The sequence below is a fragment of the Lipotes vexillifer genome, unplaced genomic scaffold (genome assembly GCF_000442215.2).
Source record: "Lipotes vexillifer unplaced genomic scaffold, Lipotes_vexillifer_v1.1 scaffold2822, whole genome shotgun sequence".
Taxonomy (NCBI): domain Eukaryota; kingdom Metazoa; phylum Chordata; class Mammalia; order Artiodactyla; family Lipotidae; genus Lipotes; species Lipotes vexillifer.
Window position 1 is genome coordinate 103,069 of NW_006769538.1, and position 20,438 is coordinate 123,506.

The following is a 20,438-nucleotide window of genomic DNA, read 5'->3' on the forward strand; positions in this document are numbered from 1 at the left end:
GAATAGCATGGCTGGGCTCAAGGAGAGGGTCTCTGGACATTCTTAACAACCCAAGAGGCCTCACTTTTAGCATCTGCTCCTCATCCATATCCAAGATGAAAGCCTAACTTGAGCTGTCAGAGATACCCCTTATTTCCAGGAAAGGAAATCAAGACAGCGTAGGGAAGCAGCAGCAGCATATCCCAGAAGCAGAGGCCTTTAAAATATCTAACGCTAACAAGAGGCATGCTGGACCCATATGGAGAAAATAACAGAGCTTAAAAAGAAATAAGAGGGAATGTCCAGTGGTTAGGACTCTGCGCTTTCATTGCCGAGGGCCTGGGTTCAATCCCTGGTCAGGGAACTAAGATCCCGCAAGCTGTGCGGCGCGGCCAAAACTTGTTTTTTAATTTAAAAATAAAAAAAGAAAGAAGAAAGAAGGCTTGAATGATAGAAAAAAATACGATGCTCCTGGATAAGAAAGCTAAATATTAAGATATTGATATTTCCAAATTAATTCTTATATGTAAAGATACTTAATGCAATCTCAATCAAAATACCAATGGTATAGAGACAGAAAGCAGATTAGTGGTTGCCTGGTGGTTGGGGTGGGAACAAGGATTAATTGCAAAAAAGGAACAAGGATCTTTTCAGGGTGAGGGAAATTTTTTTTTTTTTTGCCATACTCAAGCCTCTCACTGCTATGGCCTCTCCCATTGCGGAGCACAGGCTCCGGACGCGCAGGCTCAGCAGCCATGGCTCACGGGCCTAGCCGCTCCGCAGCATGTGGGATCTTCCCGGACAGGGGCACGACCGCATCCCCTGCATCGGCAGGCGGACTCTCAACCACTGCGCCACCAGGGAAGCCCGATAGAAATGTTTTAAAACCGGATTGTGGTAATGGCTGTACAACTGTGAATTGTGTACATTGGACTGTACATTTTAAATAGGTGACTATTATTGGTGTATAAATTATACATCGATCAAGCTGTTTAAAAATATAAACCTAACAAATTTTACTAAAAGACCATTCAAAATTCAAATCTGACTAGTCTTCCATGAAAGGATGTAATATGCTTTTGATCTTGTTAAAAATAATTCGGGGCTTCCCTGGTGGCACAGTGGTTGAGAGTCCGCCTGCCAATGCAGGGGACGCGGGCCGTGCCCGTCTGGGAAGATCCCACATGCTGCAGAGCGGCTGGGCCCGTGAGCCATGGCCGCTGGACCTGTGTGTCTGGAGCCTGTGCTCCGCAACGGGAGAGGCCACAACAGTGAGAGGCCTGCGTACCGCAAAAAATAAATAAATAAATAAATAAAATAAAAATAATTCATCACTTTTTTGAAAATGTAGTTTTTTAAAATGGTGAATATAAGGATACAAGGTAAAAAACAATGTTATCTGGGAGTTTGGAAAAATTCAAACAATGATTCTAAAGTTTTCCTAGAGGAATAAACAAGAGAGAACAGCTGAAACATGTTTAAAAGAAGTATAAGAGGGTTGCTCTGCCAGAAATGAAAGCTACAACAATTAAAATGAGATCATCCTGTTGTAAGAATCAACAAACAGATTAATGGATTATGATAGATGTATATATGGGAACTAAAATAGGCTTTAGTGGGTATAAAATTAGTGTATAAAGAAAGAACCACAAACTAATAGGAAAAGGTTGAATTTGGGGGAAATTACTTATTAACCAAAAATTGAGCTAGAGACTGATACTATGCTATACACCCAAATCAATTCCAGATTAATTTAAAAGTCAAATGAAGGAATTCAAACAAAAATTATAAAAATACAGATATATATTTATATCTTTATATTTATATTTATATCCTTATATGGAATAAGGAAGAAAAGCATAAACACTATTGAAGAAATGGTTAAAATGTGCATATTGTGGCATCTTACATAACCACTAAAAATGAAGTTTTTCAGATAATTTTCAGGAACCATGAAAAACTGCTCATGAAATAATGAGAAGTAACGAAAGCAGAATATAAAACTGAATCAGAATAACAATGTAAATCAAATTTTAAAATAATAAAATACACATACAGAAAGATTGGTAGATATATCATATCTACCAATATGTCTTTGGATGGTAGAATTATAGGTGAATTTTTACTTTTTCCTTTCAGTTTTTAGTTTTCCCCCATATTTTTTACTATGGCCATGTGTTTCTTTCATAATCAAAAAATAAGATTTTTTTTTACAAGATTTGGTAGAATGAGAATATGAAAAACCAATCAAATTCAGCTACTAAAAAGCAACAGCTTCAAAAATACATATAGCTGTTAAATGCATTTTTCACATGTATGATACATTTCACAATTTTTTTCAGTACTAAAAAAAAAAAAAAAAAAAAGCCACAAAAGCTCTTTGCAGGAACCTCTACAGACAGCCTCTCCTGTGCCTGCAGTGCCCCAGCCCATTCGTCCCACCTGCGAGAGGCAAGGAGGGCCTTGTCAGGAGGATGCAGCCATTCTGGCTGTGGTATTCCCTGCCGCTGTGGGCAGAGAAGCCAGATTCACTCACAGACTTGGCCGCCAGCCTGATCTCTTCCCAAATGTGCTCCCTAGGGGCCCATGAGGGCCATCCCTACCATATGCCCTGCTGTCCGCATGTGGAGCAGCCCCATCTGGGCTCCTAGGAATTCACCACTGCAGCTGCTGAAATCACCTGAGACCTGGCATGAGGGGCTGAGAGTCATGAACAGATTCAGAGAGTCTGGTTTGAGGTTCACCCCACTCCAAAGACCTCTGAACTACCGTCCCCACAGACTAACCTCAGTACCCTCAGCACACACTGAAAGAAAACCATCTCCCCTGGCCACCCTTGAAACTGGTCTCTCCCTCCTGCCCCCATGAAAGCTCTCTCTGTGGGAAAGGCAGCCCCTCCCTGTTCTCCAGGAAGCATCCTTTTCCCGCTGCCCTCCAGGAGGTACTGCAGCAGCTTGTCCCTCATGTTTCCCTTCACTGTTCCAAGAAGCCGCCTGTCTTCTGCCTTGACCCCTGTGAAACACTGCTTTCAGCTGCTCCTCCTGTCTCCTGGGACCCATGCTCCTGCTTCCTCTGCCCCAAGAAACAATTTCATCTTAGTTCCCGCCAAAATGCTGTCTCCACTTGGGGTTGCCAGATTTAGCAAAGAGAAATACAGGACACCCAGTTTAATTTGAATTTCAGATAAACAACCAATCATTTCTTAGTATAAGTATATCCCATCTATTTTATCCAACCCACCCCCAGTCTTGATACACTTTTTCCTTCTGCCCCACTATAAAACACTCCTTCTCTCTAACACTCCTGTGAAATACTGCCTGCCCTCTGCCCCTGAAACATGAGACACTGACCCAACGGGATAAACTGTTTTCCTTCTGTTAATCCTCTCAATCCCGCTCCCCTCTTCCCTCTTCCTCTGCCCGCTACCCCCATCAAACTCCTTAATGCTGCCTCCTGGATGCCCTGCCCTCCCCTGTCTCCACACAAAACCTCTGTCCTCTGTTGGCTACCTGATCCCCAGAAGAATGCCAGCACTCCTGTTCTCAGGGAAAACAGTTTGCCTCTATCTCCCACCACAGTAATGTCTCAGACCTACTGCCGTTTATTTCGTTCTTAGCATGCACGAAGCCCTGGGCCAAGCACCCTGATTCTCACAGCAGCCCTATGAAGTAGGCACTGTTTTTATTAAGGTTTTATGACTTGCCCAAGATCACACAATGTTAAGGATAGTCAGATTTGCACATAGGTATACCTGACTCCGAAATCTTAGATAAAACGCCAGATCAAGTCAGAATTTTCTGGACGGTGGATATTTTTTCAATCTTCTAATAACCATCTAGGTCAAGACCCACTACACACTACAGACCACTCCTCAGTCTCCCCATTCTCTTTCCTCCCCAAAGAACATCCTCTTCCTCCACCCCGCTCTGCGACATAGTCCGCTTGGCAGTGAACTTCCATGTTGTCAGAGGAGATGGTCACAGTCAGGCTGTGCTGCCCACACGCCTGGCATCTGGGGACTGCCTGGGGCGAGGCCCAGGCCTGTGGTCCCCTGCTCCAGCACTCCACCTCACCCCACCCCCTTCTATAAATATTCCACTGCTCACTGGCTACCGAGCTGTTGCAGCAACAGTTTCCATGAGGTCATCTTTCCCGAGCGGCCTCCAGGCACCCAACACCCACACTTACCTTTCCTGGAGTCCTGTGGCCTGCTTGCCCCTGCAGGGGGCTATCCTGGGTGCTGTGTCTCCGCCGGGCGGGGGGTGTGGGCATTTGGGCAGAGGCCTGAGGCGGGTCCTTCCCTGAGCTCTGAGCCCCAGGTTCTGGATCTTGACTTGGGGAAGAATCAGGCTTGCAGCTGGTGGTGGGCTCCCCTTTGGGCTTAGGAGGAGCAAATCTCTTCCTGTTGAAGGGCCTAGTCTGCTGGGGGGCTGAGGGCGTGGGCTGGCCAGGGACAGCAGGTTCCCTCTCACCTCTGGCTTTGCTGGATACCTTCCCTGAGGGCATCTCTCCAGGTGTCCTGCCACGGGGGGTCTGGGCCCCCTCCTCCCCCTGAGGCTTGTCTGCCTGGGTGCTCTCCAGATACATGTCCTTCAGGGAGAAATACACTTCCTGGTCTGGGCCTGGGACAGGGGCATTCTGGGCCTGGTCTTGAGTACCCACAGCAGAGGCTGGCTTCCTGGTGCCATCTGCTCCAGAGGATCCAGGCCCCTGTGCGGCCCCGCCCCTGGGCTGGGTCTGAACCTGCCCCATGTCCATGGGCCCCTGTGTCCCACAGGAGTCAGGCTTGTCTGAACTGGGGACACAGTTTTCAGAGGAAGGGTGGCTTTGAGCTGCCCTCTCTACCTCTGGCTTCTGCACACCTTGCTTAAGTTCCTCATCTTTCTTTTTCTTCTTGGCCCCAGACTCCTTTTGGGGGGCTCTCTGAGGCCCCAGCTCCATGGCTTTACAGATGTATGTCAACAGGCCATGCTCCCCAGCTTCCCCATTCTCAGGGGCAGCCTCCCCGTTGGTGGTCACCTCTCCGGAAGTAAAACTGTTGATCAGGCCCAAACCTGGGTGCTGACCAGGCTCCGTCTCTCCCTCCTGCCAAGCCACCGGTGTCCCGTTCTCGACCTCCCGGGTGGGGGCCGAGGGGACTGGCACCTCGGCCCCACTCAGACGCCGCTTCCGCTGGAAGCGGTCGGGGCTGAGCTTGCGCAGGGTGTCGGCCTCTTCCACGGCCTCCTTCCCGTGCTTCCAGCTCTTCTCGATCTCACGCATCTTTGCCGCAGCCTTGCGCTTCAGCTTGGCGAACCAGCGCTGGTGGATCTTGTACTCGGTCATGGTGCCCACCTCCAAGACCCCCGAGCAGGACACGATCCCCTTGGCATTCTGGGCAGAGGCCTGGTAGATGGCGGCATCTTCTTCTCGACATCTAGAGGCAGGAGCATGAGATGGGAGGTGAGAGCACCCAATCCTCGCAGCCAGAGCCTCGCAGAGTTGAGAGCCCCGCCCCACCCCCTGCCAGCCCTGCCCCGAGTGCCCCGCCCCCCCCCAACAGCACCACCTCCAAAATTCCCCACTACAGCTGAGGAAACAGGCTGGCAAGAGGATGGGAGCTGGCCAAGGTCATGCTGTTCCAGGACAGATTAGACTTGGGGCCCAGGAGAGCTCCCTTCAGAAGCAGGTGACCCACACAGCCCCTTGTGAAGTAAGGATGACACAGGAGCTTTTTTGGGAAGCTGACCTCATGGAAAATGTTGCTATGGGTCAGGACCCCCTCTGGTTACGCTCAGCTCTCTGGCTGTCAGAGATACTCCTGCCCTGGCCTTAGGAGATCCCAGACACTGGCAGGCAGACACGCTTCAGCAGGTGGCTCAGCTTAGCTGCAGAACCCCGCCTCCACCCCCAGATCCTGTCTGGGCCTCTTCATCCAGCTGACTCCATTTCTAAGGGCAGACTTGGGCCATAGGACCTTCAGGAGGGCAGAGAGAGCAGAACAGGCCCCTCTCCCTCACCTGTAGAGCTGCAGTGTGTGGCGGTTGCCCTGATGAGTGATCTCGTATTTTGGCAAGCCACAGTAGCGGTCCAGCTCCGTGTCATCCTTGTACCAGGTCACTTCTGGCTCTGGGTATCCTAAGAGGGAAGCAGGAGATTGGGTTGCAGGGAGACCAGTTCCAAAGTAGTGGGAGGAGAGAACAGGATGCCATGGCTTTCCCAGACCACCTGAAGAGACTGGACTGGCCCACCTGCCCCCGGGGCTTGTAGGAAGAAGAGGGTTACCATATGGCTCAGCTTATTTTTAGAAGCTAGGCCCTGTCAAAGCCTAAAACTGTTCCCCTTCAGCAGCTGGAAGGCAAATATAGAGGAGAAACTGCCTAGCTTCTGGTAAGAAGGGAAGCAAGGAGTTTCCAGAAAGCTTTGGCTGGTAGTAATAAGCTTCCTTTCTTCAGTGGCCTGTTCTACATCCTCAACAGTAGTAACAGCTCTATCCTCGGAGGTCTCTCACAAATACCCAATATCAACACCACTGCCAAGAGCCCTCCTTCTTTCATTCCAGGTTCCTGAGCTGTTAGCATTATTTGATGACACAGCTAACACATCCATCCATCCATCCATCCATCCATCCATCCATCCATCCACCCATCCACACCTACCTTCCCATCCATTCACTACTGTGAAACTGACTGAGGTATTTTCCCAGCCCCTCCTCTCTGGACTTCCAGCCCTACTCACAAAGAGCTTCCAACTGTTAAAGTCACATGTCCCTTCCTCCCTGGACACTTGGCTGATTTGTCCAGTAATGGACACATAATCAGTTAATCTAATCCAATTCTATGACCTAGTATTTGGGAATTGGAACCGAGAGACAGTCTACCCTAGTGTCTGGAAATAACTTGGAAGGGGTACAGCCATATTCTGCCACATGGATTGAGAAGCAGACAAAGCTGGTCGACAGTGAGATGGAAAATGAAGTTGATGTTCAGGATAGAATAAGAAAAAGGAGAGAGAGACTTCTCTGGTGGTCCAGTGGTTAGGAATCCACCTTCCAACGCAGGGGATGTGGGTTCGATCCCTGTTCAGGGAACTAAGATCCCACATGCCGTGGGGCAACTGAGCCTGCACACCACAACTAGAGAGAAGCCTGCACGCTGCAACGAAGACCCAGTGCAGCCAAAATTAAAAAAAGAACACAGAGAGAGTCCCAATATCCTTCCAAATACTGGCTCCACTCCTTGCCTGGGCACAGCTACATTCCTACTTGTCAATTCCATAAGAAGTCCATCTAAGCCTTACCAAAAAACTCTGCTTCATTTCTTAAGCTGACTCCAATTAATTTGCAATGTTTATTAGAAATTAAAGACTCCTAACATATATTCCCTTAAATACATATATATTAGGTGTGTGCTGACTGCCAAGCAAGGGTTATGAAGATATAGGAGCTTGACAGACAGCTCTCTGCTCTCAGGGAACCGACTGTACTATAGAAAAGATAAGACAGGTCTCCACACAGGGAGGGATGCACCTGTATCTGGGTACACATTCTCTGTCTTCCCTACTGTCTATGGATAAACTACCCCCATGCCTATCTAAAGACACCCTCACTGCATCCCATCTCCTCTTGCCTCATCAAGGACATCTCTCCAACAATCATTCCTCCTCTCCTGCATCATCAAGCTTTTCCTCTCTTATATCATTCCCATCAGCATACAAGCCTCTGTACTGTCTCCCTTCTTTTAAAAGAACTTTCTTTGACCCCATGTCCCCCATTAGCTCCTGCCCCTATCTCTCTATTCTCTCCTTTATAGAGAAATTCTTTGAAAGAGTTGTCTGTATTCTCTGTCTTCACTCCGTCTCCTCCAATCAGGCTTTTGTACCCACCGCTGCACCAGAATTGCTCTTGGCAAGGTCACCCATGAGTCACACATCGCCAAATCCACTAGCGTTTCTTAAGCTTCGTCTACCCGATCTATCAGCATTGACCGTCCCTTCTTGAAACCTTTTCCTCGCTTGCTCCTGGATGCCACTCCTTCTGAGTGCCTTTCCTACTCCACTGGCCACTTTTCCTAATCTCTTTCTTCCACCGCTCCCCCACCATCACCAGCTAAGACTATAAATGTTAGATAGGCCAGGGCTCAGGTCTCAGAACCATTTTCCATTCTCTAGCCATAAAACCTAGGGGATCTAATCCTGTCCTGCAGCCTTTAAATAGCTATATCTTCCTGACTTCCAAATTTGTATCTCTAGCCCAGACCTCCCCTGAACTCCTGGTTCTTATTTCTGACTGCATACCTGACATATCCACTTGGAGGTCTAATAGGTATCAAACTTAACAAGTCCCAAACCAAGCTCCTTATTCCCCTCTCCAAGCCAAGTCCCACATATATCAGTAAACGGCAAATTCATCCTTCTAATTTGGCTCAGGCCAAAAACCTGGAGGCAATCCCTTATTCTTTTCCTCACGTCCACTCCATCAGACGATTCTATGGGCCCTTCCTCCAGACTGTATCCAGAATCTGATCACTTCTTGCCATTCCCCGCCGCCAACCTGGTCCATCATCATCATCTGACACCTCAGTTTCTGTAACAACCTCCTTGCTGATCTTACTACTTCCATCCTGGCCTCTCTTCAGCCCATTCTCAGCACAGCCAGAGTGAACCTTTTAAAATGAAGTAAATAAAGTCAAGTGATAGCACTCCTCTGCTCAAAACACCCTAGTAGCTCCCACGTCATTAAGGCCCTCAGGACGTGGGCCGCGCTAGCGCACCGGCCTCAGCTCCTCCCGTTCTCTGCCTTGCCTGCGGTACTCCTGCCACACGGCCCTGCTGGCTGGCCTCTAACAGCAGGTGAGAATCACATCTGGATTCCTCCCGCCTCTGTTCACACATTCCCTCCTTGGAGAGTCCTTCCCTACCACACCGTGTGAAACAGCGACTCTGTCTCCCTGGAAACTCTTAGCCCTCTTACTATGTTTCTTTTTCTTCATAGAATGCATTGCTGCCTGACATATACCCTGATGAGGTTGTTGGTTTATATCCATCTTCTCCAACTCCCTGGGGAAAGAACAGCTCCATGACTCGTCTGTGTTATTCGTGCTATGTCCTCAGTTCCTAGAATAGTGCCTGGTATGGAATCAACACTCGTTAAATATTTATAGGTGAATGAATGAAGCAATGCACTAACGGCTCAGGGTACAGAGAAGGGAACAAGCATCTCTGGCTGCGGAATCAGGAAAGGCTTTACGGCATGAGCAGCATTTGAAATGGCTGTGAGGGTGGGTAGAGTTTCAGAAAATGTGGGTTCAGTGCCTGTATTTCCCCCTTCATAGGACTAATCACAATACTGTAACTGACTATCCCCTTGTCTGTCTCCCCTCCTAGACTTATGTCCACGTGAGTCAGCATCATCTCTCCTTCACTTCTGTATCCCTACCACCTAAGATGGCACCTGGCACAGAGTAGTTACTTAATAAAAATAAAAATCTGCTGGATGAGTGAGTAAATGAGGAAGGGAATAAGTGAGCAAACAAGAGGTGAGTGGGAAGGGCATGCCTGACAAAGGAACCACAACAGTAGAATGTGGGGTGGAAAGCAGAGGGCACACTGGGGAACTGTGCACAGGAGTAGGGAGCAAGGGAGGTGAGGCTGCAGCTGGGTCAGCTAGGAACAAACTCTGGGCGGCCCTGACTGTAAAGCGAGCCCCATGTTTCCACAGTGAGCTAAAGGCCCTGGTTACATCACCGTGCATGTCCTCACCATCCCATGGGGTGATCTCATCCCTACAAGGGCCCGGCTCAGAGCCTCCCTGCCCCATGATCTGCCCAGTCAGGCCTCAGCCTCCAGGGCATCCGAGTCTAGTCAGGCTGTAGCGAGAGGGCAGGGATGGGGCAAGAAGGGAATGCTGAATGGAGCTCACAGCCACAAGGCTGGGGCTTCAGCCCCCATGCCACCTTTTGGTGCCTCTTCACTAGGTGGGGGCCAACCTGACAGCTTAGGGCTCCATGGCAACAATGGATTCTGGAAACAACTTTATTTGGGGAGAAAACATTTCTTTGTCCCCTGGGTAATATGAACTGTATTCTGAAACACACAAAAGGAAGGGAGGTCCTTCACTCCCAGCTGCACACACACGTGTGCCCGTATGTGTGCCCACAGGCTAGCATGCATGCACGCGCGCACACACACACACACATACATACATACACAGGCTAACATACAATCTACAACAGAGTTGAGGAGAGTGGGGGAAAGGGGTCACCATGCTGGACAGAGATGGGCAGCTTCAAGGAAGACAGTTGCACTCTGGCCAGAGGGGCCCCTGGGGGAGACAGGAGCCAGAAGTTCCAGTCAAGGCCTGCTATCCCCCATATGCCCACTCTGGGAGGGGAGAACCCCAGGGTCATATACCACTTCTCCAAGTCACGAAGGGCTTCCCTCAGAGCTCAGCCAGCAGGGGCACTGGCACAGACTCTTCTTCCTCACCTGGACTGGGTCCTGACCCACCATGAAAGCATCACCTACTCCTGGCAGGGCCCTGCTTAGACTGACTCATCACAACCTCATTCAAGGAATGCTACCAGCAGGGTGGGAGGAAGTGAGGTCACTCCATCTCCATGGGACGAGCCAGGATCACCACACCAGTCTCATACAAAGGCCAGTCTGAGCCATACACCCATCCACCATCCTCCATTCCAGATGGGGGCGGAGGGGAGACCCAGTTTCTAGCCCTGTTTCCTTTGTTCTCTGATCTTTCTGCATAATGTTTTCCCTTCCCCCGGCCCCTCTCTTACAGTCTACCTTTTCTCCTTGTTAATTGGGAAAGGCTTATTTACAGTGTACTATGGTGATCACAGAGAATTCTTTCTTAATCTGCTACAAAAGACTCAGGTAACCTGAGATTTTTTTATATACTTGGGGATGAGGAGGGGGAGGAGGGAACTAGGTATGACAGTGGACTAAGGTGTGGATGTTAGAGATAGCTAGAGCCCTAGAAATCTTACAGCCTTACTCAGCAGTGTCGTAGATCTCATCATGGCAGGTGTTCCTGAGCAGAAGACCACGGGCCTGGCTGGTCATGAGACATGAATATTATGGCAATTTAGGGGATAAAAGTTTGTTCCTTTGAGTTGGGCTTGAGACAGGGAAAAGCTTACTCCCATGATAACCTTGGAGGCATTGAGTAAAATACTCCAAGACTCTGTAAGTCAGACTCATGTCGGCTTCAGCATGTTGCTCTCAGAGTCCATGGCTACAAAGGACAGAATGGAAGAAGGAAAGGAGGGAGCCCCCCACAGCAGCTGCTGTTGTCAAGGCACTGAAGCTGCAGCTGCAATGAACAGGCAATGCGGAAAAGACACTGATTTTGTTGTCCACACAGTCAGGGTCACTGTGGTCAATACTGGCAAATATGTACTGAGCACCTTCTTCGTGCCTGCTCCAGAGGCACGATGTGTCAGGTGTGTGCCCTATCCCCCAGATCTCACGGTCTCACTGGGGAGAGAGATGCACCAAGAAGCTGTACTGTGAAAGACAGAGCAAGAGCTCTCTGTGGAAATGCTGGAGATGACCTCCTGGAGGATGAGCTGGACCTTGAAAGATGTTTGAGCTGGGCCTTGAAAGATGATAAGGAACTTGCCAGGCTTCTAGGTAAAAAGGCAGCATGAGCATACCATCTATTTTCACTCTCTCACCCAAACCCACTAAGCTACACTAATGAGATATTTTTATTTAAAAAAAAAATGTGTGTGTGTGTGTGTGTGTGTGTGTGTGTGTGTGTGTGTGTGTGTGTAGTATATATATAGCCACTAAAAAGGGGGAGAATAAGGGGAAGGAGAGCAACAGGAACAACATTTTGAAAGCTGGAAAGCAGATGGACAAGTAGAAACTGACTTAGCAGACCCAAGACAGCTTAACCCAATGAGAAACTGAGAACTACCCTTTGAACACCAGAAAATCCTCAAAGGGCATAGGAACTTGCAACCAGATATCTCTGGAACTGGGGGTAAAGGGAAAGAAGGAAAGGTAAAAAGAGGTGTGGAAAACAGTCAGATCTCTGGATCCCCTCACCCACTCCATACCACTGTGTAACTAACTGCTCCTTCCCCCCATGTCCAAAGATGCAGTATAGTAACTGGAAAGGTAAAACTTTGCCCTGAGGGTAAGCCAGCTTGGTGGAGGGCATGAATATTCTATGGAAAAACGAATCTATAAAATAAATGTTTGGGCTTCCCTGGTGGCGCAGTGGTTAAGAATTCGCCTGCCAATGCAGGGGACACGGGTTCGAGCCCTGGTCCGGGAAGATCCCACATGCCACGGAGCAACTAAGCCCATGCGCCACAACTACTGAGCCTGCACTCTAGAGCCCACAGCCACAAGTACTGCAGCCCACGCGCCTAGAGCCCGAGCTCCACAACGAAGAGTAGCCCCTGCTCGACGCAACTAGAGAAAGCCGCATGCAGCAACAAAGACCCAATGCAGCCAAAAATAAATAATAAAGAAATTTATTTAAAAAAATTTTAAAAATAAATGCTTTATGATGAGAGCCCACCCAATCCTCTCATCTGCATAGCTTCCAAAAAACTCAGGCAAGACACTAGAAGAATAGTCACTAGGGAATCTGGCTAGTCCAAGAGGAAGGAACTAAAGAAACTCACTTTGTCAGTTCCCAACTCTAGTGGTGGCCAGATCACCCTAGAGTGAAGACCCAAGGTTTCAGGCCCCTCCTACTTGCTCAGAACTTCCAATTAGCTTTTTAGTCTCCTACTCTTACTCATTATCTGACAACCAAAGATTCCTAGATATCTGAGGAAAGCCTATAAACAGGAGATGCAGGACCAAAACAATTAAAGAGAAAAAAAGCAAACTGGAAGAAACACAAACCATGCAGGGAACGTTTAGAAAACTATCATTACTATCTCAGAGAGTTAAAAGAAAATACTACATTCATGAAAAGAACAGGATGTTTTAGAAAAGGATTAAAAAAGAGCTCTTATAAATAAAAAACCCAATAGAAAAGTTGAAATATAACACTGAGGAAATCTCAGAAAGAACAAAAAGACAAATAGATGAAAGGGAAGAAAAGATGAGAAAATAAGAGAATGAGTCCTGGGGAGCAGATATGCACATAACAGGAGTTCCAGAAAGAAAGAACAGATAAAACAGAGGGAAGAAATCAACATCAAAATAATCTCAGATTTCTCAGAACTAAAGGCCATCAGTTTCCAGACTGAAAGCATCCAAGCATGCCCCTGGATGAAGACACCCATAACAAGATACATCATTATGAAATATCAAAACACTCTTAAAAGCTTCCAGAGAGAAAACTGGTCTCATGCACAGAATCAGGAATCAAACTGTCTTCCTGCTCTGAACAGAAACACTGGAAGCAGGCAGTGTAGTAATGCTTTCAAAATTCTGAAGGAAAATTATTTTCAACTTAGAATTCTATACCTAGCCAAACTCTCCATCAAGAGTAAAGCAGGAAAAAAAGACATTTTCAGACACAAGTTGTCTAACATTTACGTACCATGTACTCCTCCTAGGAAGCTATAGAAACAAGGATGTAAATCAAGGAAGAGACAAATGTGGAATACAAATAAACAAGAAATCCATTACAGGAGGGGTAAAGGAAATCCACAGGATGATGATGAAGGGAAATCCTAAGATGATGACTGTGTACCAGACACAGAGAACAACTAAGTCATACTGGAGCAGAATGACTCAAAGGAGAGATAGGTTGAGAGCTTGTCATCATAATGCCTCCTGCTATTGTACCATCTTTGGGACCTGATGAAGCCACTGGAGGATGCAGCTCAATAAAGCCAGAGAGTAAGCCAAGAAAAAGGAAGACATGAGATCCAGGAAACTGAATCAAACCCAGAAGAAAGGCAAAGGGAAGACTCAGTATAACAGCTGTGTATTAGGCCTAAAAGGCCACCAGTTCACACAGAAGAATAGGGATGTCTCTAAGGAAAGTAACTGACAGGGTACTGATGGCATTGATCTTGTGGAAAGTTATTTTAAAAGGCTATTAGAGGGACTTCCCTGGTGGCGCAGTGGTTAAGAATCCACCTGCCAATGCAGGGGACACAGGTTCAAGCCCTGGTCTGGGAAGATCCCACATGCCACAGAGCAACTAAACCCGTGTGCCACAACTACTGAGCCTGTGCTCTAGAGCCCGCGAGCCACAACAACTGAAGCCGGCGTGCCTAGAGCCCATGCTCCACAACAAGAGAAGCCACCGCAATGAGAAGCCCACACACCGCAACCAAGAGTATCCCCGGCTCACCGCAACTAGAAAAAGCCCATGTGCAGCAATGAAGACCCAATAAATAAATAAATAAATAAAGGAGATAAGTGAGGGGAAGCAGAGAAGCACAGTAACATAGCAGATGCAGGATAAGCAAGCAGCATCAGATGCTGCAGAGAGCAAAAGCAGCTTCTCCTCTTCACCAGGTTTGTGAGCTTTGGCAAGTCACCTAACCTATTCTAGTTTCCTCCTTTGTAAAATCTGACTAATAATAGCACTGACTTCACAGGGTTTTGTAAGAATTTGACAACAGTGGAAACAGATAAACGTTGCAAAAGGTGTTATGCTGTACAAAGTTAAGGGATGCAGGTGCATCTCTGCATCCCTCGGAAGTGTTCTCAGCTTTTAGCACAGAGGGTTCTGAGCAAGGTGAAAACTGCCCAGGGGAACCCAGTCCCAGAGAAGATGTTTAGCTGGCTGGGGCAGACAGGTTCCCCAGAATCAGGGCATGTCATAGCTGGAAACCACCAACGCCCTTGATTTACTGAAAAAAATGGGCTCTTGGAGGGAATCTTGACCTGGTGGCTGCAGAGCTGGGAGAGGTAGGCACCCATTGGTGAGTCCTGCAGGCCCTGAAGCAGGTCGGGTTAGTGCAATGGAGCCACTGCTGGGAGGTTTGGGGGAGGGATACAACGCTCAGGGCCAGCTTCCCAGTACCCTCACCCCTTTATACCCCCCTTCCAAGGAGTATCTCTCTGCTTCCTATTCTGCCAAACTGTTGCTTCAAATTCCACCACGGAGTTCAGTGAAATGCACACATGACAGTCTTCACTTCTAACACTTATACGGTACTTACTGTATGCCAGGTATTATTCCAAATGCTTTGCATATATTCATACTATTATCGTCCCCACTTTGCAGGTGAGGTGCTCGGCATCACATAATTGGAAAGGGGACAAGCCATCATTCCAAGCCAGGCAGTCTGTCTCCAGGGTCTGCAGTCAGAATCACTATACATTATTGTCTCTCAGGCTGGAGACTCCCAAGTTTCAAACTACTCAACTGTAAAATGGGGATATGTGAGGAGTAGCCTTGAAAACCTCTTTTGACTGGAGAGCTTCTTTCCTTGGAATAAGATTCATCAGTCGTGTATGTATGCCTGAGGGTGAGAAACCTTTACAGAAGACAGGTTTCGAAGAAGAGCAGGGTGTATATGTGGCTCCAGAATGGGAGGAGAAAGGGACCCCAGCCCACACAGGGAGATGAAACCGGAAAGCTAAGAAGACAAATGTCAACTTGCACAGTTTTGTGCACACAGCCAACCCCTCTCCATGCCTGTCCCCACAGCCCCCTTAGACCCTGACCTATGCAGCAGCCCTGGCATGGATCATACAGATAGCCTCATTACCTGTGACGATGCAGGTGAATCTAACGTCGCTGTCCTCGGACACAGCCTGGGACTTGAGCGTGGTCTCAAATAGCGGCTGGGTCTCCTCTGTTAGCTGAGCAATGATGGAGCAGAAGGTGCTCCTAGGAAAGGCAAAGAACTATTCAGAGCAGCCTTTCTCCCACCTCTGCCGCATTATGGCACACCCTCGTGTCCAAGGCAGCTTAAATCTTACCATGTCCATCCGTCATCTCGTGGCCATGGCTCCAGCACCTGGGCAAGTCTTTCCTCCAGAGAGCCTAGGCCTCTTGGCCAGGTTGGGAGCAGGGAAGTTACCAAGGGGCTGAATGGGATCCTGACCCAAACCCATTACAGTACGCAGCATCTGACCATGGACCAGCCTCCTGAGCATGCCAGACCACCAGTCCTGGCATCTCCATTCCATCCTTATTGTAGAGTCTTGCTTCACACTCCACCTTTCATATCCAGGGAAGCTCGTGCATGGGAGAGACACACACATGGATAGGCCCAGCCTCAGAGATGAAGACCCCAGCACAGCAGAGCCTCCATTCATGCCACAGAGGGAAAAGCCAGCCAACCCCATGTATACATAGGTCCTAGGAGCTCAGGGGCCTCTCCTAAAGCTTAGGCTCAGAAGAAGAGCCCCTGCATTTGTGAGCATAGACCCATAGTAGACAAAGAATAAGCTGGTCAATGCCAGGGGTCTAGACCCAAGGGTGGCCTCTAGCTCCTACGAGTATCAGAAAAGAAAGACTCAAAAGAATTCTCACCCTAAAGAGGGCTATGGACTTCCAGTGGAAAGCCAGTCATGGCTCCCTTGCTCCCCCCTTAGATCCACATGCTCAAGTGAATACATGGCTGGCAGCTCCAGGACCAACCAGCAAGACCGCCAAATCACAAACAGATCCACCACTGCAAAAGCCAGGGTTTTCGGTTCCCTCGTGATAGCCCATCTTCCAGAACTCAGGGGCATTTGTGCACTCACTGAGTCCAGCACAGACTCACCAGCACTGCTCAGCACTTACAGTCCTCTCCTGCCTGCACACACGAGCAAACCACCATGCCAAACCCTTCCATGGGCCAGCAGAGACACAATGCATCCCTAGGCGTGACGTGTAACCACATAGCCAGGTTGTGTGGGGCACAGCTGTGCTCAGCCCTCCTCCCCCTCCCAACTCACACGCCCTCTTGTGAGCAGCAGGGAGGACTGCAAGGGGTAATGTGAAGGGGAGCAGGAGAAACTGCTGTGGGGGAAGACAAATCACTCAGAGCTGCCTTTCTCTGAGCCTCAGAGGAAGGGGTAGTCGTCCGCAGGCAGTGTGTGTCTGCCTGTAATCTCTCCACCAGGGGCAGGTAAGAGTCTGTGGGAACACAAGCAAATAGGAGCTAAACCCTACTTTGTGGGGAGGGCTCCACATTCAATTTATCATTTCTGTGGTTATCATTCTGGACTTGAGTTTGAGGAGAAAGGTCACATCCCAGGAAGAGTATCTGGAATCAAGTAAGACTTCTGGACTGAGGGGGTCCAGCCATGGTTTCTGTACAGGAATGCAGATGCCTGGGCATTTGAGCAGTTGACAGGAGTCCTCCCCCAGAAAGACTACCCCAAAAGGGGATCCCAACTTCTCACATGCCTGAACGCTTGAGTTGGGACTGCAGTTAAGGCTGCCATAACACTCCCTGCCACACTTTCACCTGGAACCTAAGTAACTTATTAGATGTTTGTAAGAACTGTCTTCTTACAACTTACTGTCCTTTTCTTTCCCTTTTAATCCATTCAAAATAGAGGGTCTTTCAGGACCTAGACTATCAACTCCCTAACACTCAGGAATTACATCTGAAAAACGTTTCTTGCTGCTCTCATACTAGCAGCAATTTCTGACTTTGGGGAATACCAAATCCCAACCAACAGTTTCTAAAGGAAAGTGCCATGCCAAAGGTAATCAGACTTCTATGATTTTGCAACTAATTCAAAACATACCTAATTATGTCCTCCCTACATAATTTGAATCCTACCCTACTCATGAACATGAGCCTGGATCTCATATTCAGCTTAGGCTCTTAGGGATGAAGCTGCTTGGGCAAATCTAAGAAAATAAGCTACTGGGTAAGTGAGAAAACAGGAAAATTATGCTTTAAGAAAATTTGCAGTGCTCACACTAGATATTCAGCAACAGGTAGTTATGTTATTTCATTACTTTTTTTGAATAAGAAAGAATGCTTATCTTCTCAAACTTTCCAGACTAGGTCCTAACTATATTATTAACTATATTAACTGCTGAAAAGTATAGCTAGAAGAATCCCCTCTAGGAGAGTGGATCTGGGGTACATTTGGGGGGACAGGGAGAGTTACTGCATATACTATCATATTCTACTGAATGTCACCCACTTTCTGTTCCCATTTTCCAAACCACTCAGACATGGGATGGACTCTGAGTCTGCTGCTTCCTGTCCCCTGCAAAGCCAGGAAGTCCATGCATCTGAAAATGGTCTGGTCCCACCCTGACACCTCCAGGTCCTTCCAATTCTGTGACTTCATAAGGATATCACAGCCTAATCATGTGTCCCTATAGAACACCAGAATCACCACTGGTTTTCAACACGTTCAAAGGAACCTAACCCTGCCCTTAGGTTTGGTTATTTACCTTGCTTTAAATAGACTTCCAAGACCCTCTCTCTTTTAGCACTTACCACACTCTGCTTTGAATTAGTTGTGATACCCTCTCTTCTACCCCTTCAGACAGTGAGCCACCCAGAACAAAGGTCTCTCAGTATTCTTGCCTATCACAGGAAACGTATATGGTAGGCACTAATTATTAGCTATTCAGAAACCAGTTAGCTATGCAGAAATCTTTCTCTGTGTAAAGAAACTGTAGCCAACTCTCCCCAAATCTGCCAGTCGGGGATGAGGCCCAAGCGGTTGGAAGTAGCCAGGAAACGTTCCCATTTTGATCATAATTGTCAGTTCTGCCAGGGGTGGAGAGCTGTCCCCAGCTAAGGAGGCAAGAGGACAGTCATTCAACGGGCAAACCAGGACTGTGGGCCTGCTCAGGCCCCGATCTGTCTCTGAAGCAGATTCAGAGAACAAGTTAATGCAGGAATACCCTAACATCGTATTCCCTGACCTTACGGGGTTCACAGTCTGCAGAGGTGGAGAGGAGCCAAAGGAGAGGGAAATTGGGAGAAAGAGATGACAGAAGGAGAACTTACGGGACTGAGAAAAAAAATTTTTTTTAAGGAAGTATCCATGGTTAGAAGATAAACAATAAGGTGTCAAACCTAGATATGTGGTTACAAAAACCATGAAAGCCTAGGATGGGGGAGAAATGGGGCACATGACTGGTGGTTCTCTGTTCTGGTCCCATGGTGCCTCTCCCAGGGGCACAGAGATACAGTTGCAGGCATCTCAGGGACCCTTGCCTATTTCTGGGTCCCAGCATCCCTTTCAGATGGTGCATGCAGGCATCAACTCTGGCCCCTGTGAGACCCATGCTCACGTGAGTGCCCTCTCACACCCTCCCCAACCACCCTCCACCTTCCCCTCACCCCATGCAGCCTGGTTAGTGCAAAAGCAGTCACCCAGAGGCCCCTCAATGCCCACACCCAAGAAAAAAAGCAGTCAGAGAAATGTAATGCAATGGTGCGTTTACCTTCCAGAGCTGGGGTGAGACAACCAGTTGCTTGATAAGCTAAGCAAAAACAGCAAATGGAATCATTAGGCCAAAAAAGCAAGGAGAGGAGGAGAGATCAACAACAGTCGGCAAAGTATTATTCGGCCACCATCTGGGGCCCAAGGGCTTTTCTATTAAAAGGGACCAGCTGTCTTAGTTGGCCTGCTCCAGTTAGCAAGTGGCCTCACCACCCGACACAATGTATCTGAAATCAAGAGCTCCATTAAATGCAACAGAGTCCAGGGAAATGGTTAGGCAGGAAGGAGGTCACCAGGGGCTGAGCTTTGAGAAAGGTGTGTCCCGGGTCCTTGAATCACTTGTAGCTTCCTGGCACGGTTCCCCACTCCACAGCATGCCAGCTTGGGGGCAGCTCCTCCTTCAACCCTCGGCCGTTATGGGGAGAAGAGCCCCAGCTCCTGGAAATCCCCTCACAGGCTGGGAAGGAGACAGGTGGCTTGGAGAACACCCGTTAATATGTTAAAGTACGGTTAAAGAGACCACGCAAGGCAAACCAGCTGGGAGTGTGAAGAACAGGAGAAGAACAAAGCAGTTAATTCAACAGGAGCCAGGAGGCACCCAGTTCGGTCAGACCAGCACAAGGCCCTCTACACTTAGAGGCCCTGATCATCCCTCCTGCCCCGGGGCAGCTGAAAGCGGGCACCAGCTAGGGGCTGTGTAGGCCACTGGGGGGTGAGGACTCACACAGAGCTGCCCCTTAGTGGAGATCCAGCTCACTTGATATGAGTCAACTTTTGCCTCTGCCTCCACTTTTCCTAACACAAATATCTCCAGTGGAGTCTAGGGCCACGATCTCCCACTGCTCTCTGGGAGATCTCAGGGGCCACCCAACCACACTCACTCCCTTCAGTCTGTCCCCACCATGAGAATAGCTCTCCCTTCATTATCAGCAGTCCAGTCTGCTCAATGGAACTCTGTCTGCATCTCTGACCACTGACAGCCTGTATCTTTATAAAAAAAACCAAACTCATCCTCTACCCCAAAACATGGGTTCCACTCCAGGGCTCCTGGGTTTGTGGATACTACCAGCACTCTCCTGAAGTCGTAAATCCACCATCTTGGACTCCTCCTCCTCCTTCCCAAGTCCAGTTAGTCCATAATTCTAGGCCCTTCTTTCTCCTTTTCTATTCCT

General features: G+C 48.3%; 1 protein-coding gene across 1 annotated transcript in view; it reads right to left on the minus strand.

Annotated features, from left to right (window-relative positions):
* ALPK3 (alpha kinase 3) overlaps positions 1-20,438 on the minus strand; it is a 48,903-nt gene that overhangs the window by 22,566 nt on the left and 5,899 nt on the right. Inside the window, 4 exon segments of the mRNA XM_007445640.1 lie at positions 4,168-5,395; positions 5,979-6,096; positions 15,618-15,739; positions 19,268-19,306. Coding sequence (XP_007445702.1) covers positions 4,168-5,395; positions 5,979-6,096; positions 15,618-15,739; positions 19,268-19,306 — 1,507 coding nt within the window.